The 27905-nt window shown below is 36.1% G+C and overlaps 1 protein-coding gene and 1 long non-coding RNA gene across 4 annotated transcripts in view; both read left to right on the forward strand.

Moving 5' to 3' along the window:
* RAPGEF4 (Rap guanine nucleotide exchange factor 4) overlaps positions 1-27905 on the forward strand; it is a 144170-nt gene that overhangs the window by 10416 nt on the left and 105849 nt on the right. For all 3 annotated transcript variants that reach the window (XM_021552514.3, XM_021552515.3, XM_077785053.1), the window contains exons 2-4: positions 1051-1193; positions 2287-2375; positions 11602-11748. In XM_021552514.3, coding sequence (XP_021408189.1) covers positions 1051-1193; positions 2287-2375; positions 11602-11748 — 379 coding nt within the window. The remainder of the gene's footprint in view (positions 1-1050; positions 1194-2286; positions 2376-11601; positions 11749-27905) is intronic.
* LOC144246700 (uncharacterized) lies at positions 11755-18588 on the forward strand. Its single transcript, XR_013340375.1, has 2 exons — positions 11755-14246; positions 16549-18588. It is a non-coding gene; the product is annotated as an uncharacterized LOC144246700 (long non-coding RNA).

A 27905-nucleotide genomic window follows, 5' to 3' on the forward strand; every position in this document is an offset into this window, starting at 1 on the left:
ATTAACTAGCAACATTTGAGTGAGTGATAAGTCTAATGATTACAAGCAGTTATCTCTCTTTCTGTTATGCCTTTATACAAGAATAATTTAATCTGATCCAGCATGATGTCCTAGGAAAATTCTGTTTCTTTCTGTCCTTAGTGGTTTGCCTTTAGTCTCTTATAATTTCTTTTTCTAATGCTGTCAGCTAGTGTTTGGCTTACCTGCTGATTTATAATATTTGATAATCACATTTAAAGGGTGATGCAGAGCTAAATCACTTTATTTTCATAAATGTATGGAAATATGCTGGGAAATATGCTGAACTGCTGGTCTACACACTACTTTGTTGTAGAGAGTTCTGCAATTGTATTTTTCTTGAAATCTTAGTTTTTTCAAAAGGTGTTACTGTAAAAGATTTTAAATATTTTAAATATTGGAATTAAAACTTGTGACTGTTACCGATAAAAAATAAAGATCCTTGCTTGCATATTTAATTTGTCCAACACTAAGAGACAGAAACTGTGGAAGAGAATATACATATTCAAGTTTTCCTTCTTCCTTGAAAGTGAGAAGAGGAAAGTCAGTTTATAGTCAGTAAAATGCAGAAGAGAAGCTTGGATGTAGGAGTTACTGTTGGTATGTAATGCTTTCCATTTAGCTAGATAGAGAACATCTGTTTTGGGCACTGATTCCACAGACATCTTGTGTTTGGACATCTGTTTGTTAATGCTTTCTTACAAAGCTAAAACTACATATCATTCAAAGATCTTTAGGATAAGTGCTGTATCATCATGTATAGTTGTACAGTGATGCTGCATTGAGACCTTGGTGCTAAGTGGGCTTCTGGACACTGCCTGTGTTGAAATGATAAGAATCATGCTCAAGTTGATAAAGGGCAGTTGTTAGGATGTCTTGGAAGGACTTAATTATGTAGTTGTAAAATGCATTTTAATTTATATTATGGTGTGATATTTAATGCAAACATTTTTAAGTTTGGTGCATGCAGGTGGGGATGTTTCTATGATTAAGCCCTTGTCTTTTGTTTTCTTTTATTTTCTTTTTTTGCAGGCCTTTAGAACGTTCTAGTGAAGATGTAGATATAATATTCACACGACTGAAAGAAGTGAAAGCTTTTGAGAAATTTCATCCAAACCTTCTCCAGCAGATATGTCTCTGTGGATATTATGAAAATCTGGAAAAAGGAATCACATGTAAGACAGCTTCATATGATTATGTATTTTATGTAGATAAACTTGGGGGTTAGACTGTGATTGTCTTTAGGAGACTGATGAGAGCAGAATCAGTGGAATGTTTACAGTCACAGTCATGGGGCAAAGCAGGACTAAAGTACTGCTTGCTCTACAAATGCAGTGTGTAGTGAATCTATGGTAGCAAGGCATACAGTGGGATGTAAGACTCTGCCACTGTTCTGTCGAAAGATTACAAGCCAGTCATTGGACTTAAGCCTCATTCTTCCCCTATAAATGTATTATTGATCGCTTTTGCCAGTGCTTTGTGCAGTTGGGGGCAAAGGTGTGTCAGCAAGGCACATCACTGATAGTGTGTGGTTTCCAGGCACCTGGCTAGCACAAGCCAGACCTGCAGAGCTGCAAACTGCTGCAGGGTGCAACAGCTCTGTGGCTGCGCTGGCATGGCAGCCTATGGGCCAGATGTAGGTGCTCACTTGTGCTTGGTCTATGAAGCTAAGATGGGAATAAGTGGTAGTCCTGTGAGGGGAATGCATACCAGGGGAATAGCTGATGCAAACCTGTGGTATTAGTAAAGTCTCAGAAACACCTCAGATAAATCTGACATGCACCACTGGGGTTTGCTTAGAGTAACAGGGATTTTGATGCTCTGTAATCACACAGTTGGAATGCCTGGACATCAAAGTCTTGCAGTTGCTGTTCAGCTGGAACTCTTACTGAATTCATTGGTAGCTGTGTCTGCATTAGAAGATTGTGAATTTCAAAGGGACATTGTTCAGAAAAGGTTTTTCCTTGTTTGTTTTGTTTCTTTGGTTTGTTAATTAACTAAGAGAACAGTAGAACTAACTGGGGAGAAGAGTGAAGCACTTCTATGTGCTTTCATTGTTTCCATAGTGTATTGACTAGTTTACTAAAATATGTACTTTCTTTCTAGTGTTACTGGAAGTATTACTGTAATAGTAAATAAGTAATCTCATATGGCAAATGGTATGGTGACAGCAGTAACTGCAGTATTGCAGTAATATGTGAGAAGATGTTTATTACTGTTGCTAAACTTAAAGTGATAACTTTTATTTACAAGATTTCATCTTTCCAGTATTCCGACAGGGTGATATTGGGACAAATTGGTATGCTGTCCTGACAGGATCACTGGATGTGAAGGTGTCTGATACAAGCAACCACCAGGTAAGATAGATTTTTCATTGCGACCATCCAGTCAGTAGTACAAAGGAAGAATATAATTTATGGTGAGGTAGATAATGACACATTCTATACAGATATTTTGTAATATCTGTCTGTATATGTTTCTCTGTGTTTCTTTTAGTCTTAGTTATCCTTAGTCTAAGGAAGGCAAATCATACCATTGATTTCAAGAAACTGAAATGTAATACTCTGGAAATGGTTCACATTTTAATGTGAAACAAGATTCCTCTGTCTTTTCTTGTAGTGCTATTGAAGTTGTGCTAAAGATTGGAGAGTTGTTAATTCATTCCCTAGAAATATTTTAATTCAGTTCTTCTTCAGAAAGTTCAAAACGAACCCACTGACAGTGCAGTCTAATAACAGCATAATGCAGTCTCCACTGCAGAAATGGGGAAGTGGCAGACTATTGGATCTGCTGCCATGTTGGACAAGAAGCCTAGAGGTAATACTTATTCAGTGTTAAGAAACAGAAGAACAAGTAAGATTCTCTCCAAATTTAAAGTGGTTTCTCAGTATCTTGGTGCTCCTGGATTTATAAAATTTAGAGTAAATAAAAATCCAAAGGGAAGAGATACTTCTCGTAGAGTCTTTCATCAATGTTGTCTTGTGTCATGTACTTGCTGCTGTGAGTTTAGTCTTCTGGGAAGGCATCCTGTCCCTTCTCTGCTCCCATGTTTGAGATCAGTGATTGTCCCATGATGTAGCTCGGCATGGGGTTGTACCTGTGATAAGGGGCTTGTTGTGCCTTCACATGAGTAGTATAGCTACCCTGGACTACTACCCATTTTCCCCATCTGGATTGAATATTGCATGTGTAGCAGGGGGATGGTGATGGTGTATTCTTTGCCCAAAGTTTGATTGAAGAAGGTTTTTTGCTCATAGCAGAAATTTGATTTTTTTCACTTTGTTGAGCATTGCATCACCATTGAAATTGGGTCAGAATGCAAGTCAAGGCAGAGTAATGAATCTTTCTATTTCCTGCAGTAGAATGGTAGATGCAAAAGGAACTTTTTGTATTATTTTTAGCAACCTCTTCACTGAACTAAGTAGAGATTGATTGAGAGTATAATTATCTTAATTTGAGCAATTCTTGGCATAGCCTAGCTGTCATTGGTATTGTCACAATTTGGAACAGTACTGGACTCATATGAGACCCTTTTCTGTGCAAGTCTAAAGCAATCAGGATTTTCCGGTGTTTGCCAAAAGATGGCACTACACTGTTGAGAAGAATCAATGTTCTTTACTTAGAAAGTAATACATCTGCACAATCTGGATGTTAAATTAAGAATCTCTTTGGAGTGTTGATTTGTTCCATTAGATGGAGTAGGGAACACTTCAGTTTCTTAATGAAAATAATGTAAATATTTTTTCCTACTTGTTCAGGTTAACTCAATTTTCCTGCTAGTAGGAAGCTGTTGAACTACAATTCATGTAATTCTAGTTCCAGAAATTATATTCCGTAGCTATTCCTTACCTCACCTTTCCTTCTCACATGAACAACAAACTGAATTCTTATCACTGCCTAGTTGCCCTAGAATACAGCCTCACTGCCAAAAACATGGCAACCCATGCATTTACCATTCCTGTCTGAATAATTTTGATGTTTGGTGACTCCTAAATTTGAGTCCAACATTTTCGCTGGTTTTGTTCCAGTTTGGGGTTTATACCATAGCCCTCCTTGTTCATTCTTGGTCTCCTTCTCATTCTCCTGCCTGTAGCTCCTGCATGTGGTTCCTGTACAGTCTTGCCTATACTTTCTTGTTGGCTCAGTACTGGTCTTGAATTTGAAGTACTTGCTAGCACTCCCTGCCTACTGTGCTCACTAGGAACCCAGATGATGGAGGCAATAAGGTGTTGTATTGCTGGCAGGGCAGCCCTGGCGCGCTCAGTTGACAGCATTGTGCTCCCAGCTGGGAATGGATGACCAGTGCTTAAGTAGTAGGGCTACTTGGAGCACATTTTCCAATCACATCACCCAGGGGTGAAGGGTTCCTTTGCCAAATTGTAATAATGACTAATTGCTCTGCTATTACTATACCATAAATGGCACTAATGCTAATGAGAAACTTCCAGCAGAGCAGGATAGATACAGGTGTTTACCTGAGTGTAGAAGTTTGTAAAGGTACAGAATTATTCCATCTTTCCTAGCAGGAGAGAAGCTAACTTGGTATTTAGCTTCCTATTGGTTAAAATGTCTTCAGGCATGACTAATAAATTTGGACACTGTTTAATACTTCAGATAAACAGGAGGTTGTATTAGATGATATCCTGAGTTTTCTTGCAGCTTGAATTATCCTATGATAATATGATGACGCCTACAGTTTTAATGTAAATACAGAAAATAAGTTCTCTTGTTTAAAAATGAGTCTCATTTTGCTAGATGTTTATCTGTGTACATGTGCTACCTCTGTACAGTCACCTTTGGTGATTGGTAGCTTTCTCCCATTAGAAGTGCAGCAAGTTACGTGGACTTGGTCCCTACTAAAAATGTCTCAATAGCCTTTGTTCTTGCACAAGCATGTAGGAACATGTCTTGCACTAAAAATTAAATCTTAACGTACTAATGGATCAAGACTTCAGTGTAGCTAGTGAGATATTAATTCACACATATTTTTGCTGCACAGCAGTTTACTAATCTAGATGCCAGTGATTTCTCTCAGAAATATTAGTAATACTGATTAGGACCAAGTTGAGAATTCATAGAAACAGAAATATTGATATTAGCTATTATTTGAAATTACAATAAAAGGAACTGCTACGTCTATTGCTTTAAGGGCTTTAATAGGGACAGACACAGCTAATTAGGATCTCATAAAGCCTTGTTTTCGTACTGGTTTGGAAAAACCCTTTCTGCTTTTAAAGCTGTGTTTTGTCACGAGAGGGCAGTGGTAGAACACAAAGCAAACCCGAGTGTGTGCAGAGTTCGGTGCTGGAATGGACACGTTGTAGATCCTATTCGGCTATTTACTGTACACACCTGTTTTAACGAGTTTGGCCAGAGAAAATTTTGCTTTTACTGTTAGTTTTGTTCCACCGGGCTGGTAAAATGTGCTGGTAATTTCATCTGCCATTGGAATGGCTACAGAAATTTGACAGGATTACTCATCCAGTACATCCTGAGTGGAGTCTGCTGTCTGTGAAAACTATTAATGGATTTTTCTGGACATTCAACAATCAAGAAGAGATCGAAGAGGACTTTTTCCAAGGTGAAAACGTCTCACTGTGAATTCCAGAGGTAACTGTAATGAACTGTTTTGATCTTGCCTCAACTTGTTTGTAACAAATACCCTGATAAATACAGTACTTAAAAGTCATAGAAAAATATAGTAAAGGTACCTTCAAAATAAACAGAAAATGCAGCCTCTGTAGAATGTATCAGAAAGAGGTCTTTGCCCTCAGTCATGATCAGATTCTGAATTTCATTTTTATTTGGCACTGTTGCCTATCCAATGTGGAGATACCTAGTAATAGAAGGTTTTTCAGAGGTATTCCTGGTTTGGTGTTTTTTAAAAAATATTGCTGATACATTTCCTTGTGTGTATTTAATTTTTGAACTCTGTTTTGAAGCAGAACAGTCTAAGGATGACTGTTGGCAATGTCTCAGAATAAAGCTGGGAATAAATGCATTATGACAAAGCATCAGGGTTACAATATTGTTAGATTCTGCAATACTGATTTTTTTTGAATTTGAGCCTTTTACCCCAAAGATTTTTCTGATAAACTAAGAAGGAATGAAGAGAAAAAAGACAAAGACCAAATAGCAATTTGATCTTCTGGTTTGTTTTTTTTTTCTGTATTTTGCCAGCTGACTTATAGTACGTGCTGGGGCCTGTTGCCAGCTTATCTTGCCTATGTTTTGAGTTTTTTTGGCAGGTCAGTTTTTAAAAATAGACCAAATTGAACATAGGCTATTGACTTAAAAAACAATTAGCCTGTTTTAGAAAAGCTATAAAGAAGGACCTGTGAGTGCTTGGATGGTACAGCAGCATCAGCTGTAAGAAGATGCAGAGGGCTGGGGATGAAAAGCCAAATAAGTTAGTGGGGTTGCTGAGAAGAATGTCTCTGAAGAAAGAGGTTCAGATGTTCATGTAAGAAATGGGAGAATTTCACAGCTCTTTGAAACTGAGGACAAAGGAGGTGTATGATAAGATGAAGTGTTAGCAAGGAAAGGGATTTAAACAGGGTAGTCCTTGCAATACTTCTTTCAGCATGTAAATGCCATTATATATTTTAGAGGTAACCTGTATGAAGTTGTGACATAGGTTTGTACTGTAGTTAGTTGTATAAATATGCCTAAGCTAGTTTTAAATTATTTAGGTTGAGCATGAGAACTGCTGTACCCATTGTAACACAGAGATTGACTGAACTAATGTACTAAGCTGAGAAGCAGAGTGTGCTGGCTCATGCTGAGCTCCAGTGTTATGGTTGTTCTAATTTTTGTTTTGAACTTTGCTTATTGAAAGTTAAAATAGAAAAATAATTTAACTTCTCTCTGTCAGGTGATGTAGGAAAACATCCAAGACATTGCAGGTAGCTTTTAGAAGATCAGATAGAAAGGTATGGAAATAATGAATGTGCTATTACAGTATAGTTAATCTGACCCATACATATTTTAATTAGGTACTAAAAGAGAAGCTGCTCAGTTTTTGTAGAAGCATAATGCTTCTTTAAGCAAATAACCTTGTCTTGTGTAAAGAGGGTGGTCTGACATGTTTGCAAACTACAGTTTTAGTGTGTTCAGAAGGTATTTCTATGTAATTGTTAGAAATAATTTGATAAGGATTTCTTGTCTGAATGGCTGAAACACTCAAGTGAAAGTAATGGAATAGAAAAATCACTTCATCATTTACTTTCATGTATATCCTTGGTTTCTCTTTGTTATAAAAGGAAATTTTTGCTGAGGACAAACTGAACTGTGTTAAAGTAATAATAAGCAAACTTCTCAAAATGCCAGCTTTTGCAAAACTACAGTTAAATGTAGAGATGATGTCCTAGAGAGAGACAGATAGACAGGTGACATAGAGATGCAAGGTGTAGGAAAATGATGAAGTCAAAAACAATTTAGCTACATCAGCTCACTTATAAACTCAAAATGTTGAACAAACTAAAATTTCAAAGGAACATCCCCCAATCCCTTTGAACCTCGCACTAGTAATGTTTTTCCCTGTTTTCTTAATTTCTCTTTCTGGCACCATGATTTTATTTACACACAGTACAAAAATTCTGTTTGCTATCTTGAGAAACAGAAGGGGTCACAAGTCAAGAAGGAGGGATACGGGATGATCCTTGAGATGGTGGGGAAGGGGGAAGGGAATAAAGCAGAGCCTTGTTTCTGAATCTCATCCGTTCCATAAAATGGTCTTGTAAATTCAGTAATGTTTTGGATTGATGGGGGGGGGGGGGGGGTGGGTGGTGAGGGAAAGGCTTAAGAATGCTTTCCCTGCATGTATCTCACATGGCAGTAAGAGTCAGTGAAACTGAATACACAAACAACCTCTGATTTGAATGCTACTGTTTTGTAGTGTGTACAGAGGACAGCTAGCAATGGAAGCAATGTCATCTTTCTAAGTCTCTAATACTGCCTTTTAAATAGCTGTGTGAATGTTAGCTGGTTACCTAGAACACCCTGCTGCTTCTGGGATTGCAGAGGGGAACAGCAGAGTTTTGAGCTGCCAGCAATCCTCCTGAAGTCTTCACTGAACAGCAGGAGATTCTTGAGTGTAAGGTTAACAGGCATAATAGGAAACACACCTGATTCCCCAGGAGGCTGGAGATGTATAAACAAGGGGTAGCAAGAAAATGGGGCTCTGAAGCCTCGAAGAAGGCATATAGGTCTGCACCCCAGCTGGCTGTGAAACTGCATCTCTGTGGAAAACTGTGATGGCAGGGGAAAAAAATCTGAAAGAACTTGATGTGATGCATTAGGTTTTGGCTTTTATATTTTTTCAGATTCTGTACTATTTTAGTGTGTAGTTCTAAGCTTCATATTAAGGGATGGTAAACTCTCTTCATAGAGTAGCTAGAAAAAAAAAATTCTTCTCTAGCTTGGGACCAAGGACAACTGAATCCAAATTTCAGGCCCAAGAGCATGAACAATGTGGACTGAAGAGAGGGAAACAAGAAGGATGAGATTTCATAACTTAAAGCTATAATTGGACAAGTAACTCCAATATGCTGATGTGTGAGAACTCTGGGCTTGGTTTGGGGTCTTGTGTGGTGGTAAAGTCTTTCTTCTAACTCGTGCTTCTAAAGAAAAACTCTGCAGCCTCTTGTTGTTTGGTTTTAAGGCAGTTTATTGCGAGTTATCTAAAAGATTTTTCTCTTGGGCTGCATCTGTTTGGTCAGTGGCCTAGGCAGAGACACACACACACCCTGAAATCCTCTGTCTTTTTCTTTTTTCTCCCCGCTTAGGGCTGTTGCTATCTTTTATATAATATATTGCGTATTATATGTTTATAATTTTCCCTCAGTACTTACTTCCTATATTACAAAGTGCTTTTCTACTCTAAACCAATCTGTGAGTGCCAACATCTCCAAGAACATGGAGGCAAGGAAGAAGAAGGAGGAAGAACAGGATTAGCCCACTTTCCTCTATCTTAGAACTTCTGACCCCCATGTATAAAGTAAAAACCACCTGTACATGTATTAAAAACCCCTGTACAATACTAAAAAAATTTCCCCTCTGTTTTGTAACTACTTTTACTATACTATCTAACCCTTTGTGACTGCTTGTTCTACCTCCAAAGTTGGTAACTCATTTAATGGCTCAAACTCAAAATCACAGCTATTTCCAGCTGCCTGCCAGGTTCTAAAATGCTTTTGACTAAGGCTTGGAACCTCTAAAAATGTCTGAGAGACATTTTGAGTTCCGACATCAATGGACCAGAACTTTAAAAAGTGAGAGACCTCATGACCAGATGTCCATTTTATGACCATTTTTGTTCATTTTGGGAGTAGCCCTGAGCTCTTGTACTGCCCAAGGTGTATCCATTGAGGCCTTCTAATAAATACCTACTTAATCCTTTAACTCCATCTAGCCTCTGTTCTATGTCAGCCTTAACATGGCATCAGATGGAAACCTGGACTTTTCTTTAATGAATGTTGATAGAACCATTCCAGCCTCTTGACCTAACACCCCACAGTGTTAATTTATTTCTTAAGCTTAACAACTGCCTCAAATTATCTTATAAAGTAATTTCTTAACCAACAATTATCCTGTTTTCTTCTCATGTCCGTTCTGTCATTAAAGATTATTCTTTGGGTTGTAAACAGTTAGAGAATGTGAAATGTTTAAAGTTAGTTTTATTTTTTGAAGGGAGAGGAATGAGTGAGAAGTTACAAGATGTAAACAATACTTATGATCTACCTACAGGAAGAGTTTCTTTTATGCCAGGCTGTTTGGTTGTCCTGTTCTGAACAGAGCTCTTTTATCTGAACTTTCTGAATAGGATTGAGAATAATGTATTGTATATCTGGAGATCAAATTTTGTATGAGCAGTAGGCACATTTTCTTTGTAGCTCCTTTGAATGCCATTGTGAGTATCATAGCACGCATAGAGTGTTTCAGCTCTGGAATGCAAGCTTGGGAAGGCAGAATTCAGTGTATAAACTGTATTATAGTCAGTTTATAGAGGCTTTTATTTAGGTGTCTAGGTGCTCATTCCCAAATATTCTTTCTTTTAAAGAAAATCTGTTCTTACTTTCCTTTCTTGAAAATTTATTTCTGACAGTTGGTAAATTTTTCCTAGATCTTCTCTGAGACATGACTGATTTTGTTTTCCTGAACACACAATGTTATATGGTAGTATCTGTGTAAGAGCAATTTGCTATGGTTCAGGACTGTTGTAGGCTTTTGTCTTTGTATTGCAATTAAAAAGCTACTAACCTTATCTTAATAACATTTGCCTATTGTGACTTATTAGATGAAAGGAAAGCAGTGCAATTCTAAAAACAGAAAATGATGCTGAAACATGCTCTTGCATCTCTCCTGGATTATTAGTGACAAGGATAACAAATGTTTCTGCTTCGATTTTTGTAGATGTTGTAAGAATCCTACATTTAAGAATTAAACTGTACTTCTCATGTTATATCAAGTAAAATTAGCATGTGTTTTTTATATGTGTAGTTGTAATTGTCTGTGTGCATATGCAATATGTTTTCCTTTGTTAAGTACAGTTTGTCTGATTTTAATTTTTATGCTGTTGCTAATTTTTAAATCACTTAACAGAACATCAGATAAGACCCATCTCAGGAAAAAGATGTGAGTGTTCAGCTTCAAGCCTGTGATGAGGAACAAAGCAACTTTTGAGCTGGAAATTGAACATGTATCTAAATATCTTGATTCAAGCAAGTTGTTTAATGGCTACTTGCTTTCTCTGCAGTAGCTCATAATTTCTATTGGAGCTACTACAGAGGAGTTCCTGGCCAAGGGAGGTTCATTTAGACATAATTTAGAATGGTACCTGCTCATATAGACTCCTTTGAAGTGGACTTTGTTGCTTGTTTGGGATGTTCTTCTTGCTCTGTACATGTATCCATTTCTTTCGGGTTGTTTGAACTTTAATAGTTTACTTGAAATCCCTGATTTATATGAAAATAATTATTTTTTGGTCTGGTAGTTAATTCACAAACATCCATTAGCAATTGAAAGACTTACTGCCATTTTCAACAGAAAGGCTGAGAGTTGGTTCAACAGTACAAGCACATTGCTTGTATAATGGAGAAATGCAACATAAATACAAGAGGATATTATGATTGAAAGTTACATTTACATAACAGGTGAATTTTCTTTCTGATGAGGATAGCATGTCTAGGACAGAAGTTTATTTTCCAAGATTGTGTTTCCGATTCTACTTATATTCTACTTATCTTCTCATCACCTCTGGCATTTCTAAAGATCTCATCATCACAGCAGTGTTTAGAGATAGATTAACAGAGATCGTAAGTTTTTATAAAGATGAAAGTGATTCTTGTGTTCTCAAATTTGCTTTCAGAAATGTCTATTTCAACTGATGAATATAGAAAACATTTGTTTCCATGTTAAAGCTTCCCATGTTGTTTACCAGCATATTGATTTTTTTGTTGTTGACAATTTCCTTTTTAAGCAGATTGCTGAAGAATCTCAAGGTAGTGCTATTAAAAATAAGACAGAAAAACTCTCAAAACATGCTGAAATATTTAATGTGTCTTTTTTTTTTTTTAATCAAAGGATGCTGTGACAATATGCACTCTTGGAATAGGAACTGCTTTTGGAGAGTCCATTCTGGATAACACTCCTCGCCATGCTACCATTGTTACCAGGGAACACAGTGAGCTCCTTCGAATTGAGCAGAAAGACTTCAAAGCACTTTGGGAGGTAAGTTCAGATTCATTTGCACTTAATGCCTTGACCTCAAAAGTGTTTGTAACGTAGTATTGTTGCATCGCACGTCAGATGAATCCTTGTTGCTGCTGGTGTGTGCAGTCCCAGGACCAGAATCAGCTAGGAGCGTGGCAATTTAAAAAAAAAAAAAAAAAAAAAGGATTGGAATTACTAAAGGGCTAGAAATGGAAAGCTTCAGTGTAGATAAAAGAAGGCACATGAGGGCACAAGAAAAAACATAAACAGCACAGCTCTACATAGCTCCTTTAGAAGACCCCCAGATGGGACAAACACAGCCTTATATAAACATTATCTGAGGACGGGGAACCAAGGAACAGAGAGAAACAGAAACAATACCTTATATGGAACACAAGATTAACTAATCAGAGGGCAGTGTTCAGAAGATAACCTTATAAGGAATAACTTAATCTTCATAATGTTCCCATCATGCTTTTCTTCTCCTTCGCTTCTTGCTGTAACCTAACTAGAGATTTCTCATCTTAGCTTCTCAGTGTCCAGTGTCTAATGTTGTTACTTGCTGCATGGGGTTGGCCAATAGCCCGTCCTCTCCGGGACAGAGCACCACATAGTATGAAGACCATTTATATCATAAGCAAAGTATAATTATTTTAAATTAGCTTGGGAAAAAAGGGAAGGTTTTTACTTCTCTTTAGTGCTTCATATCATGTGTGATTACATACTTCTGTATTTCTTTCTTGTGGGCCTCTTGTAATGAAATAACTTAGGTTGTAGAATTTTTGGTAGAATTTATTTATATACAGCAGGTGTTGCTCTCTTAGCCTTAAATTTGCTTTTATTGCCAGCTTTTTTGAGGAGAGTCTATTCTTATTATACTCTGAAATTTTAAATTATTCTCATTTACGCCTGTCTCATCACCAGCTGTAAGGGGTTTAGAATTTGCAGATGGATCAAGATCACTTAAAAATTGACTTACTGATTACATGTGAATTCCCTTAAAACTTTACTTTGTGGAGAACATACTGCTGAGGTTCTTCATTCTGTAGTCTGTCTACTTTGGTACCCATGCAGAGAAGACTTCATTAACATGTTGCTGCAGAAAGTTACTGAACTTGAATCCATTTGCATTTTTGCAAGCATTACATCTGGTTTGAAAAGTGATGTGGGAACTGGAAGGCCTACACTGCTGCCAATTTGTACTTCCAGCTTGATTGAAATGGTGACTGTACAAGTGTAGGTGTTGTGCAGAGCTACCAGATGGTGTGACAGTATCCTAAAGTTGCAGGTCTAGGGACACTAATTACATTTAAGAAATAGGTGCTGGTTCTAGCATTTTAGTTAATCTTCTAACTGTGGATAGATGGATTTTTTTTTCTTTCTGTTTTCCTGCAAAAGAGCAGTATTTTATTCCAAATAATTGTCCTAAAGCAGTTCTAAAGTCAGTATTAGAAAGAAGGTCAAATCCCCAACTATCTACCATTGGTGGAGGAATTGACACTTTCATCACCTGCCGAACAATATGTTACCTTGAGCATAGTTAATGGTGCAGCATTGCCAAGACATGAAAGACCACTGTGTGAGTGAGACATGTTTGCCATTGAATGCTCTGACAATATCAGATCTCATTCTTTGAATTGCATAGTCAGGATTTGTACTGTTTTTTGGCAGGTTCTACAGCTAAATGAAAATGTTTTGGCAAATTCTACAGCTACTGAAGTTTTGCAGCAAATTTGAAGAAGGCAATATTTTTTTGCAGCTCAGATTTTTTTTGCTACAGCAGCTGCATTGTAGTTTTAGGCCTTGGCATGAAAAGATTAAATATGCCAGCGGTCTCATCTGTTTTAACTTATGCAGCATTTGCCAGTAGTCACAGATTTGATAATGTAGATAGTGCTTTACAAGATCATGATCAGGGGAATAAATCCAATTTTAGGTTTCTCTGGTAACATTTTTGTTATAATTTACTTTTGATTGGTATAAGCACAGTTATTTCTCCCATGCATATGAATTTCCCGCTAAGCATTCAGAGACTGTTGTTCTCTTATCAGGATCTCTTTTAAAAATTTTTGAATCTTATATTTAAAGTTGTTCTAAAAAAATTGAAACATAATTTGCTCCTCAATCACTAATACAGTTTTGTTTCTAGACTTTTGATGATTTTGCTGAGTTTTTTGATGATAGATGCTTTTGTGGAAGATGATATGTCTTAGAACTACTGGAGTGATCATAGACACCTTTAGCACACCCCTTGTGTGTTGCAGCTTTTATGAATTTTATGACTGTTTATGAAATTGGGCAGTAGAACATGTTACAAATGCTGCAGTTGTCAGTCACAGAGCACCGTTTAGATTGTGGTGCTTCTTTGCGTTTTGTCCCATTTTACTTCTCATATATTTTGATGTGTTTTCTTCCAAGGATGCTATCCCTGTGCTCTCAGTGAGTGGAAAATTATTCAATGAAATACAGCTTTGCTGGTTGGTCTCAGATATAATAAAGTTGTTCATTTTTTCAAGGTAATATTTATTTCCTTGCAGCCTGCTAATCCCAGAGTCTGCATAAACTGCAGCTAGCATGTGATAAAGAGAGAATGTTTAAAATAGATGGAAAATTATGCAATAAAAATTTCCCAAAATATATTAGCAGTAGCACCAGTACTATATTGTTATTAATATTATTGTTACCTGATGAAAAGTAAATACTTTTCTAAAGGGAGACTTTTTGTGTTTTGGATGCTGCATTATTCTTTCTGCCTTATCCTAAGGCTCATATATCTTTGCTGTGACAAAGTCTGTATGATGAAACTGTTATTGTTACATGTCATTCAGTCTTTAATTAAAGAAAAGTTAAGAAAACCCCCACAAATTCAAGAGTGGATCAATGATATTTAATACATATGGTACCATAAAAAATGGGGAAAGGCAACAATGTCAGTTCATTATAGTCCAGATATTGTAAAAGCTAAAATCTACTGTGGGCAAATTTCAACTGTCCACATAATGAGAATTTAATTCATGAAAGAAGTAGTTTATCTAGGAAACAAACTTGAATAATTCCAAAATAAGATAATATTGTAGTATAAGAGCAACCTAAATAAATTGAAGGGTTAGTATTCTTAAAATGGTTACCAATACTATGTATGAAGAATTTTTGTTACTAATAATAGAAGTGCAAAAATACAATATATGTTATTTTTTAATTTGTTTGTTTTTCCCCAAGAAATTCATTTATTTGGGGGGAAATTTACTTTATTTCCTTGGTTTTAGGAAAAAATCAAAACTGTTAACCAAATAACAGAGTTATTCCTACAGAGGAAAGAAAATCCAATATTGCAATTTTAAATATTTTTTTTCTTATTTTTAGATTGTAAATGTAATCTTGGAAAATGAAACAACAGAAATAGATTCAGTATCAGCTTTAATTTACTGTACAACTAAGCTGAAATGCTAGGAGTAAAAGCTATGAACTGTCCTTCTTAACACTAAAAATTTGTTAATACTGAAGCATACTGATGAAGTTCATATTTGCAACAAATATTTTTATACCTCAAATCTATGCAGTTCTTTGAAAGAAAATTACGTATCCATTATGCTGCTTATGAAACTTTTAGTATATATTCTGAAACTAGATTTTGAGAGAAATATTATCTATTTTAATTATTTCTGCGTTTAGAATTAATTTTAAGAATCTCTGAAACTTAATATTGTGAATTTCCAGACTTCTCTGAGTTTTGTTTAAATTGAAAAGTAACTTATCCTATATTAGCTGTATTGCTCTAAGAAGCAATTGTATTGGTATAATGATTCCCAGATTAGAGATGTTTTATTGATATACTTAATGCACAATATACAGCAAAGGTATTAATTTGTATGTGTACTATTGTAATTGGGTCTATACCTGAAAGAAAGAAAAGATAGCTACTACTAAACTGACTTTTTTTTTTTTTTTAATCAGTATTAGTCTGCCAGTTTTTTAGATTTAAATATTCTTTGAGGAAAAGATAGGATATTATTTTTCAAAAATACAGTAAAATGCCTTCTGTAATAGATGCAGCCCCATATTCAGTCAGCCCTTTAAGTACAGAAAGATTTCCTGTGACCTTCATTTCTATCAGTTGAGGGATGCTGGTCAAAACAAATGACACTGTCCTGATAACAACAATTACCAGTTAAAATGGGTCAGTCTTTTCTCTAATGGCTGTGTCTGTTGAAGTAGCATCCTGTTGGGGAACATCTGTTGATCTCTGTTTACTCATCCTTGGAGACTGGTTGTCTATCAGTGCTGTTACAGTGGATTCAAGATGATGAAATCTCACATTTTGTTCTCACACAGCTGAACACTATTCCCTGATGAAGAACTAGTAGGTTATGGGAATCACTGGTGATATTTGTTTGTGCACTGATTGTTCCTGGCTTTGGTGTCTGAAGAGCACTAACAGACATGAAAAATAGTAGCTCGTTACTGTTACAACACTTTAGACTTCCAAGATCCTCTATAAATCTGTAGGAAAAAATATTGTTTGTGTTGATGAGTGCTTGCTTTCCTTCCTCAGCATGGATATGTGATTGTGGTGCTAGCTACCTTGCCCAAAAAAACTATTTCAGAGCACAAAGGAAAATACATCCAAAAATAAACATGAAAGCAGGAGATTACACATGGGGAGCTCTGGTCACGCACATCCTGTTGAGCACTACTTTGCTCCACCCCTAATAACTGGATTCTTTTAAATAGAGTAAGAGGGAAATGAATGCATTTGGGCAGTGTGATCATTACAGAAGTTCTTCATAGTTCATCTTTGGGCTTTGTTCTTTCATGCAGTTGCAAACTGATTCAAACCCAGACAGGAAGGGAGTGAATCTGCTGAGAGATGACTTATTTTTAGAGGTCTTTCGTACTGCGGTGTATTACTCAGCCTTCCTTGGATAACATACAAATAACCAATTTCCTTTTGTGTGGAATAAGACTGTGTTAGAAGTTACTGAACATGCCTTGAGAAACACTTGAGTAAATGAAGAACAGCTATTACTTCAGTATGCAGTGACTTTGGAGAGAGGGAGACTTGGCCCCTATAAGGTCAGAATAATTTTTTTTTCTTAATTCCTGTTCAGCAGCACTTGCACATCTTGTAAACTGATAAACTGTAGTGTAACTTGCTTCCTGCTTTTGCCCATCTGCTGCTAATTCAGTAGCCCTCAGCAGACTGAACTGCTCTGTAATGATAGCTTTGGGAGAAGCAGCTTTCTTACTTCCTTTGTTTTCTGAGCACTGAGAGTGCTACGTTTTAATGAACTAGCTTAAAGCCACATCTGTCAGAACAGAAGTTTTACACGCCATTTCATTGGAATGCCATGTTGGAAGTACTTGTATGAGAGGGGGTGCTCTAGCCCTATTCTGTGGGGTTTCTGAATAATGCTTAAGTTCATCAGAATTGGGACCACAGCTCTCTGTATATTTGTATGGAATATCAATTTGTCACTTGAAGGGTATATCTAATTGCACCTCTCATATCAAGGTATAATACCATTTTATGCTTCATTTTATGTCCTGGGATTATAGCAGTAGGAATTATGAAGGCACATAAAAATACATTAATGAAAATAAATATGGAAGGGTTTTAATTTGCTTTTATCCATTTGGTCATATACTAAGTGCATTGTTCATCAAAAGATGGTACTGCATCTTGTGTGGTGTTTTGCAGTGTAATTCAGTAGGCAGCATTTCAGAGAGGTAGCCTTTTCCTTACCTTGGGCTATTGGAAAATACATGTTGCATTGTTCAATGGGAATGTTCTTGCTTCTTTCTCTGGTAGGTTCCTGAACACTTCAATGTGTTTAAGGCATATTAGGAATCTCACGTAAATGTCAGTACTTTCTAATATACCTTTTTACCAATGAGTATTCCATACCAGAAATTCTTTCCAGTTCATTTGAGTGAGAGATTAAATTTGATTTGAGAAATGAAATATTGGAAGGGGGAAATCAAAGAAAAAATCAGATTAATGTCCAGCCCCTAAACTATCACCTTGATTTATGGTGTACCACTCTGCCCGTTTATTGCCCAGTAATCAATTGCAGAAGTCTCTGCCCTGATTTACTGATTTCCCATAGGCAAACATAGTAGAGGTATAAAACTATAGTTAATAAAATACAGAATATTTCGCTTTGCAGGATGGGTGATCATGTGATTTAAAATAGTGAAGTGCTTGGAGACACACAAAAGTATAAAAAGGTGGTCATGGAACACTCGGCTCTCTTTACCCGCTTCATGTCACTCTTTCCATTGACTTGCTCAAATGATTCCTTGGTGATTTGTCTCTCTAATGGGATTTTATTTGTGAAATGTAAAAGTTATCAAATTATGGTAGGTTGCATTTTCAATGTACCTGGAATACTGTGTTCACCAACCTCCCAAATAGCCATCTTGTCAGAATAAGGAAGAATTATTCCATGTTACCAGATGCAGAACACAACACAGAAGAGAGATGTGGAAGTGATGCCTGGAGAGGCTCCCTAGAGCAGAGGCTAGACATAGTTAAAGGTAGGTATTTATTGAAAGGCCTTCAAAGGATACACCTTGGGCAGTGCAGGAGTCTCACAGAGGCTGTACCCGAGATGGACAACTATCACAGATTTTTTTAACAGATATAAATTTGGTCTATTTGCATATCAGAGGTTAATCGTCCAATTACAGCTTCAGGTAATGGAGTCACATTCCTCCAGTTTGCCCCCTACTTCACTGTTGTTTACATTTTAGGTACCTGAGAAAGTGCGTTTCAGGTCTAGAGAGAAATTGTTTTGTCTGAATAAAATGAGAGAACAGTAGCTGATAGTCTGTGGAGTTTTAGAGTTATACACTAAAGCAGTACTGATCTGAAAAATATAAAACCTAAAACTTAAGGCATCAGAAGAACTCAAGTGTGTGGAATCTGTTGCCTTATGTTGTCTGCAAATCTCAATTGATAACAAATACAAATTTTTATGCAAAAACGGAGCTAGTGTGAGAGACACTGAAAAATGAAGTGATGGTAGGCAAGATTTTTTTTTCCTATAGGATCACATGGAAGGAGGAAAAATATAAAAAAAATTGTGCCCAGTTTTAGAATATGACAGTAAATATAGAATTGGCTAGATGTGAGCATAGCTGTGAAAATAGCTAACATCCCACCTTCATATGTTGTGTTAATACTGAGAAAGCATACAAGTGAGTAGCAGGGAAAGATTCCAGAATTGTTATTATACCAAGAAAAAGTGCCAGATAGTGCTTCCAGTTTTGCTGGCGTGAACATATTTCAACACATACAACACGACTAATGCAGCACAACTAATTTAATACACGAGAACCTACATGGGAGCAGATTTTTGGCCTTTAGAACTACTGTTTGGTTTTGATTAAATTCATAATATGGTTTTAGTTGAATATTGAAAAATAACATGCTTATTGGAAAGGTCTTGATACTTCCACATGTCTCTCTGCAATAAACTTTCTTTGTGCGTGTTCTTGTGTGTCATCCCTACAACTGATTTGTATCTTAGTCTTATGAGATCTCTGGATCTATTTCAAAGGCAGCATTTTGTGACTCTATCTCTGATCACTGTGCAGAGGTGGAATAGGACTGTGTAGATCTGGCTTCTCCTGAGCCATCCTCCCATGTCATTTCTCTGAAGTGCTGTTCTGTATCACTGTAATAATGACCATCTGCTTGAACCCCCTGTTGAATCCTGTTATACCAAATACTGTGCAAAAATATGTTGTCATTCTATCTACAGTCAATATAAATGCTTTTCTGTTCATTAGCACTTCAAAAGGTCTTAAATAATATTGCAGGAAACTTGACTTATTAGAGGTTGTTTCTTGGATAGAAAATAATTGAAACATCCAGAAAGCATGTCAGTCTCCCTGTTAAGTAATGGCTTTATTGGTTTTATCATATTTTATCATGGTTAGAGATAAAGTTGAAAAATATGAATTCATCTGATTTCCAAGAAAAGAAATATTTAAATTACAGAACATCTGACAAACTGAAATGCATACACTTAAAGTCTGCAGGTGTTTTTCAGACTGCAATTTTTCTTGGAAGCTTTACTGCCAAACTTGCACTTTCTATAACCAGCTTTTTTATTAGCAAAGAAAATTATTTTCATCCTCAGCAGATTGTATTATTAAATGTGGTATCTCTAAGCATGTTGTGCTAAGTAGCAAAAACATATATTGCAAAACACAACTGGGGGGCTATGAATAATACTTCAGGAAATATACTTCTGGTCTTTCATTAGTTCATTTTTATTAAGTAAAAATGTCTTTCAGAAGAATCATAATATTTGAAGTTTATAAAATAGATTCTGGATTTTTTCCCAGACATACTTTTTACTATCAAAGATATGTCTCATTCTCCTCTGTCACAGAGAGAAAAAAAAGCTAAACATAATTATGTTTTTTCAGATATGTGTGCATATATAATCTGCTGTGTATCTAATATGTATTGTGCCTGTATATGCTACAAGGCAAATTTAGATTTGCTGTGTCAAACTTCTGTCAGACTGCCTGGAGCTTTGGTTCTAGCTGTTTGTGGTTGGCAGTGTCTTTTCCTGCCTTGAAGTGGATACCAAAGTGATCAGCTGCCTAGGGCTTTGCTTACACTTCCCAGCTTCTGGATTTAACACAGACCATCCTGGGGTTGCATTTGAATGGGTTATTTTAGAGATGGGTCCTTTCTGATCTTCTGGTTGGTGTTAGCATCTCAGTCCTTTGTCTCTTTTCAAATGACTTGTACTTTTTCCTTCCTTACACAGAAGTTTATCTATCATTCCTGTTTGTCTGCAGGTTATTGAGGAAAATGGCAAATCCTTAGAAGCTTGAGTTTTTTGTTGCTTTACGGCAATTGATACAAGTGATAAGTTCCTCCAAGGCATTACTATAGAGAATGTGTGCTTGCATTCTGCATTTCAGTGGGTGCTTTCTGTTTTGTACTATATTATAACTGAGGCAAATTATCTGATACAATTTCTTGGATCAATGGGTATGTTTTAATATTTACATTTTAAATCTGGCAGTATTAAAAAAATTTAGAGATCTTTGACAATGAGTTTTGTGGCAGTGGATGATCTTAAACAGACTAACACAGGCTGAAAGCAAGGTTATTGTATCTTAGTATGTAGTGTTCCTTTTTATTCCCACAGTCTTATGTAGTTATAAAATATTTCATAAAAATAAATTTTATATGTTCACTTTCATGTATCAAGAATAATGAAACATACAGGTCCTACTTAGTGGAATGTAAATTCTTCTATTTTTAGTAAGTCCTCCCTTAAATGGGTATTCAGCAACTTAAAACAAGCTTTTCATCCATAGTGGAAACACTACCATATTGAAGTCAATGAGCGTTGTGATATTTCAGCCCAGGTAATTACTAATTGCTTTTTTCTCCTTCTATTATATGCAGCATGGGCTGATGGCTGTAGGGTTCAATTTTCTTTAGCCTTATCCCTTCTGTAACAGTTTCTACCTACTGACACAGCTGATACAATGGGAGAGCAAGAGGCTGGAATCCCTCAAATGATTTTGTGGCTAAGGGGTACTTAACACAATGGTCCGCCCAGTACTGAGGGAAGTCATATCAAAGCCTTACGAACTCTCGGCATCCCTGAGGTATGCTTAAAAAGGAAGATAGAGAAAACTGAGACCTAAATATGGAATATCTCTCCTGTGGCAGAGAATAAGAATTACAGGGCTCAGCCTGTCATCTTGGCTTATTATGGCCAATCCCACATATCAAGAAAAGAAAGAGATTTAAAAAACTCCAAATAGTCCATGTGATTGCTCTTGAATCAATCCTCATTTCAATCTGAGCAGTAAAACTCCAGCAGTTACAGTTCTCAGGGTTAGTGGGTATTGCTCAAATTCCATTAGTTCAGTGAGCTACAAAATTCCTAGAAATCTGTTCACCAGGAATGTGAAAGGACCTACTGTCCCTCAGAAATGTTTACATCTCAAAGAGATTTATGGAACCAAATCTGCTTATGGGTAAATATTTTTCTTCTGGTGAATGGTTGTTATTGAAGAAAATCAGACAAGATGTGGTGCCTTTTAAGACACATGTTCCATGTATTTTTTAACTATGCCATGAATTCGATGTTCACAAAATTTGGTGTTTCATGTAGTATTTCTATTACATGCTATTGTTGAAATCAGTGGTTTAGCAGAATATATGGATTCATACCATCAGTCCAGTGTAGTGCTTAAGACTCCATTTCTTTATCCTTTATCCCATGCCTGATTAGATATGACCATTAGTGTGTATTTCCTCTGAACTCTGCTTAAAATACTTTCTTGGTTAAATCCCAAGTGAAAAAGTTGAAAGAAAGCTGAAACTCATATATAACAGTTTACACACTAAGTATCTTCTAAATGAACTTTACTGCTGTTAATTTCAAGTTACACTGATAAAGTACTCTTCTCTTTCTAGAGGCTGTACATAGCTTTAAGCCAGGCTTATATAACAATTGTTTGAGGGTGATAAATAAGAAGTATTTAAACTGAAACCTTGCTATCCTGCATCTAGTACTTAACTGATATAGTTCAACTTGCTGACATTTTAACCTCTGACCACTTCCAAAGTAATTTCTATTTAATTTTGCATACCATCACTCTCTTGTCCTTTGAAAAATATATTTTCTGATTACCAGTGCTGCACACCCTTTTCTTGAAGTATTAACCAAAATAGACAAACTCTATTCTGTTAATTTCCACAGAACCCTATACACATATTCCTGAGTGCAGGTTAGTGGAATCAGATACAGGGTTTTTTTAGTGCAATAAAAATATGCATTACAATATGATTCTTGTGTGACCTAATCTTTCAGAAACTGAGTCCTTCAAAGAAGTCATGCTGTTTTGAAAGGACTTGTTGTAAAGGACCTTGTTTGAGTAACTTAGTCTTTTATACTTAATTCTCTCTGGGGATAATTCTGGAGACTCTCAGTACAATTAAGGAAAGATTAAAAGCTCAGTGCAGACTTCTCTTTTCTTCCTTTCTGCCAATACCCTTCAAGCCTGTATCCTCACTGAAAGCATGAAACACTTTTCAAATGCCTTTTTTCTTTCTACTGTCATTTCTGGTATTTGTCTCTTCCACAGATTTAGTAATATGCCCTCTCTTTCTCCATTTGTAACTTCTGTTCCTGCTAGCATTTAATGGAAGCTTGTTGATCTCTGCTTAAGGGTTTATTGGGTGTTCCACCTTAGGTTTATCTGTGACATTTGGATCTTACTAGATAACCAGCAATCATGAAGCAGTAAGGAAATAATTCTTGCACTGTTGAAGGTGATGATAACTATGCTATTACTTAGTATTTCTTAGCACATTTGCTCTGCAGAGCTAAAGGAGTGAAATGTAGTAGAAGTGTAGACAATTAAGCAGACGTGTGAATACACTGATGCAGCAGCAGAGTTAATTCCCATTTTGCATGATGTACTGTCAAGGAAGAACTACACTTCAATCTGAGCCTGTAATAGCTGGGGCATTTACTTATGCTGTTGCTGTGGTATGGTTTAAAGATTATATGCTTTGATATTATAATAGAAATTCACACCAAAACTTTGCTTTTTTTTTTTCTGTCTGATGTATTTACATACATCTGCCGCATGGAGTTGCCTTATAGAGGCAACTGACCTCATGCAAAAGATACTTGATGTAATTTTATTCCAAGAGACAGACTTTTCCTATTTTAACAGGAGAATGTGGTTTTTTCAGCCTTTTAAACTTTCTCAATATTCAACTTCAGGACTGATACATGCTACCAAGCAGCTCATTAAGTGTTAATACTTGAGTGAATTCCTGTCAACTTTGCACACTAAAGTTATGGGAAGGTGTGAGGCAAAGGAAGTACTTCAAATGCTTCCAGCCCCAGCAACGGTAGGAATACATATTTTCCTAACGCAAGAATTCTCTAAGACATTGATTTTACATGGATATCCATACTGTATAATATAATTTCAAAATGGTAGGTGATTTTGCTTAACTGGACAAAGTCTTTGGATAAGAATTGAGTTAATTTGTATTGAATAAAATGTAATAAATGGTTGTCATATCCTGGAGGAGACCATGAGTTGTATTTTCCCTTTGTATTTAACAAAATAATTCATACTACTAGTATGAAGTTTCTGCTGTAGGGAGAAGGGGAGGTACTTTGTATTTGCCTGCTCCCTTGCGATAGAACAATGGCAAAGCTCACCCTCTGTGGTAGTAATAATGTAAATACAATGTCAAATATGTAGAAAGAGATACATACTTGTCTGTAATTGACTGTTTATTCTTTCTCGTCCCCAGCTAAAGCAAAGTGTCAGCATGTTTCTTCTGTCTTCACTAATTAACATTTTGTTGATTTTCCTTTTAAGTATACCTTTATTGCTAAAACACTTATTTCAGTCTACCTATGCATATCATTATCTGATAATGCTGTTGCCACTTATATAGATGAAAATTATTATTCTGATGTGCTGAAGAATACAGAAGGAAACAAACAACTCTTTCTTTGAAAGCTGTTGAAGTAATAATGAATGCTCTCTTTATATTAGATGTATTCATTTTAAATTAACATTTTTGAATGGCCAGTTTATTATGAGTAGAATTTGCTAGAATAGGTGCCTTTGTGACTGAAACATACCTAATCTACTGTTTATTATCAGTTTTATATGCTAGCATTTGATAATTGTTGAGAAAAAAGTATTTTTTCATTGCATTAAGAAAAACCATCATTAGGTAAGCTTACATAGATATCTGTACAGAGGTAGAAATTATGACAGTGGAAGGGCATACTGTTGTATACTCCAAATATGATCAGTATTATTGCTTCCCAGACTTTACTCAGTCTCTAGCTCTATGAAAGTTATGTCTCCATTGAATTTTTCCAAATGTATCTTTTCCTCAGCATTTCCTAGAGACTTAAATATTACATTTATTTTTTGTCCATTTTTTATCTTCTCCAATGTTTTCATGTTATTAAGTTGTTTGTTCTCTCTTTGAGAAGATGAATAAAAAAAAGAAGAAATCCTGAACCCAGCCCTTTAGCACTTCCTTAGATGCCACCTTTTTATGTGTTGCCATGTTTCATTATCTTTTGTTTGCAGTCATTTGGCTAATTGTTAATTTTCATGACAGTGCTTCTACCCAAGACATTTTCAGTTTTTTTAAAATGAGCTATGACTATTAAATATTTTACTGATATCCAAATATTTGACAGCTACTGCATTTATTTCTTCCTCTACTTCAGTGATTAAAAGAAAAGAAATCAACAGCAACCCACATAACCAAATTTAAAGCCTTCAACTTTGATTATGTCAATTTTGCTGCTCTACAGATTTGTTTCTGTTAACTATAAGTGAGGGCTGTCTGATCTAAGTGTAGTGATACTTACTGCTTTAGTCTTGAAGAATGATTTCCAAGCATTTTTGAGGTTTTGTTAATTTTCAGGAACCTTATTACATGGTGCTAGATAGAGCCTGGTTTGAAGTAAAGTGGTTAGTGGCATCCATGTGCGTTGGATGGAAAAGAATGGAAATTTACTGCAGTTCTGGTATTATAAAGGTTTGCACAATCAGTTGGGAAAATTCACTCTCAAATGAAAGAAAGAAAAGTGTATTAAAAAATAAGGTATTGGCAAGAATATATAATTCCATTTATTTTTCTATCTTACCTGTTTACATTCCTCTTGTGAGTTATTCCTAGTTGTCCCAGAACAGAACACATCCAGCATAAACTGGTGCAACCTGCATTATGTTCTCTGGCACATCTGCTAACATTTAAATTCATGAAAATTAAGGTTTTTATTGGCACTGCCTCACAGTGACCTCTTAGCATGATCTCTGTTCTGCCACATTTGTCCCTCTATAAATGTGTGCATCATTAAATAAATAAAACCCAAAAATTCTGAATGATCTCTTGTCTCAGGGAACACTGTTGATGACTGTATTCTGATAAAGTCTTAATTTCTACGTGTTGCAGATGTGTTCTGGTGTTTGTGGAATATCCCTTTGTGCCCATGTTGTAAGAAAGCATGAGGAGGAAGGAGTGACCCTGAACTCACCTCCAGCTTCACCTTTTTGCTTCATGTCACATCTTGTTTTCCAGTCAAAAATTGGCTGGCTCAGTAGTAATTAATCAAGTGCAGGAAGATAAAGCAGAAGTATAGTAATTATACACTGTGTTCTACAGAAGCTGCAACATTAAAAGCATGCAATTTCAGCAACTACTAGAAATTATTTCCATTCTCCTTCTGTTCAGCATTTGTGTAAATACTGAGGTGAAAGTACACTAAGCAACTTCATTTTGTCTTCAAATGAGATTTCTCATCAAATGTTGGATCATTAATCCTGTGCGTCTCCCTGAGACATGGTGAAGCAAATAAGTCAAATAAGTTGCATTTTGACCTCTGATATATTTTAAATGAGGTCTGGTGTGTCTTACAGTGGCCTTTACACATGGGCTTTCTGAAGCTAAACGTCTTTTTGTGAGGCTATCTAATTGGGCAGATACCCCATTATCAAATGAGGAAGCTCATTCATCTGACTGGATTTGAAGGCTATAAATTATAGCTAATTTTATCTCTCTTGGTTATTAAATACACATTTAATGATAGATTCAGCATGCTGGAGATTCTTTAAGGGAAAGTAAGGAATAAAGCACTTATGGTATTGTCGTGCAGTAACATAATTTGTAACTGTCACCCTTTATTTTGTCTTCAACTTTGATATGAAGTGGGAAAAGGACATTTCACAGTACTGAGACGGAAATGCAAGCAGGCATAGATGACCACTTTGAAAAAGTGAGAAACTGTAATACTGTTCTAAGGAAAAACATAAAGAAGGGTAAGATATAGGCTTATGCTTGCTGTATACTCAGCTTTTTCCAGTGGTTCTTAGAACAGTTGTGTTTGGCAAGTGGGTTCTATAGCTTGTGGGGGAGCATTTATTAATCTCAGTTTTGTTCTTCAGCCTTGCTGCTTACATAGCCCATGTTGTGGCCTGTGAAGTTTGCAGCTGGAAGACTACCCTGAATTTTAGAGATCTCTATTTCAAATCCCAGCTCAACTTTAACTGTGAAAAAGGGTCCCTTTATTTCTTGCAGAGAGAGCCTTGAGATGTACATTGGATATCTAAAGTGTCGGCACCAATTTATTTTCCCTAAGCATAATTAGGTCTTCCACTCACTAAAACTGTAGTCTATGCTAAACATTTTGCTGGCAGGGCTGTGCATAAAATGTCATAGTGTTAGGTTGGGAAAATGGGGGTTTTGCGTAGTAGACTTAGCCTAATGAAGAACCGATACAAGGAATAGTTGCAAAAGAGGTTTTGCTGGCAGAAATCCCATTATCCCTGGGATAATTTGCTGACTGAGATGTAAATGTAGGGCAAGCTCTGAGCTGGCCTTTGGAAACTTGTACATACCCTTATTTTTTTTTTTTTCTATGTCACGACAGTGGGAGGAGTGAGTTGTCAGCGATTAGACAGACTACAAATTAATTTCTGTGCTCTTCTCTGTGGAAAGCCTAAATCCACAGTTGTGCAGTTGTTGTGATTTCTAGCTGCAGAAAGACGAGTCATATAAACCTGTCTCATGAAAGTCATCTTATTGCAATTTTGATCAAGACATTTAGTTTGACCCTCTTGCCTTTTTTTCCCCCTATGCAAAGTAAGAATACAGTATACATTTGTTTTTTGAAAGTGTTTTGATGATTGTTGAATAGTTGAATAAGCCTTTAACATCTAGATGGATCATATGCAACACTGGAGCACAAAGGTGAATCTCTTCAGCTGGAGAGATTTCCCTTTATCAAGCTTTCTTGGGACCTTAGTGCAAGCAGCTATGTGCCTTTTCTGTGATGGGTCTCCAACTGTGGGTTAAAAATTCTGGGGATTGTCTTAGGGTTTTTCTGTGTATAGTTTTTACTATTTTAGGTATCTCTATATAAATCTTTAATAATATTGTTGATCACTTTAAGTCCAAAATTCTTCCTGCTTGTCTCAATCTAATATTTGACATTTTAAACAAAGCAGTTACTTGCATAAATAAGCATTCTGGTCTCTTATTTATGGTTGTGACAGCCTGAATTTTTTACGTGCTTGTGTGTTTGCTTGAAATTGATGTGGGCTTTGAATCAATAGTAAGTAATTTAAAAGTC

Source organism: Lonchura striata, chromosome 8, assembly GCF_046129695.1.
Source record: "Lonchura striata isolate bLonStr1 chromosome 8, bLonStr1.mat, whole genome shotgun sequence".
Taxonomy (NCBI): domain Eukaryota; kingdom Metazoa; phylum Chordata; class Aves; order Passeriformes; family Estrildidae; genus Lonchura; species Lonchura striata.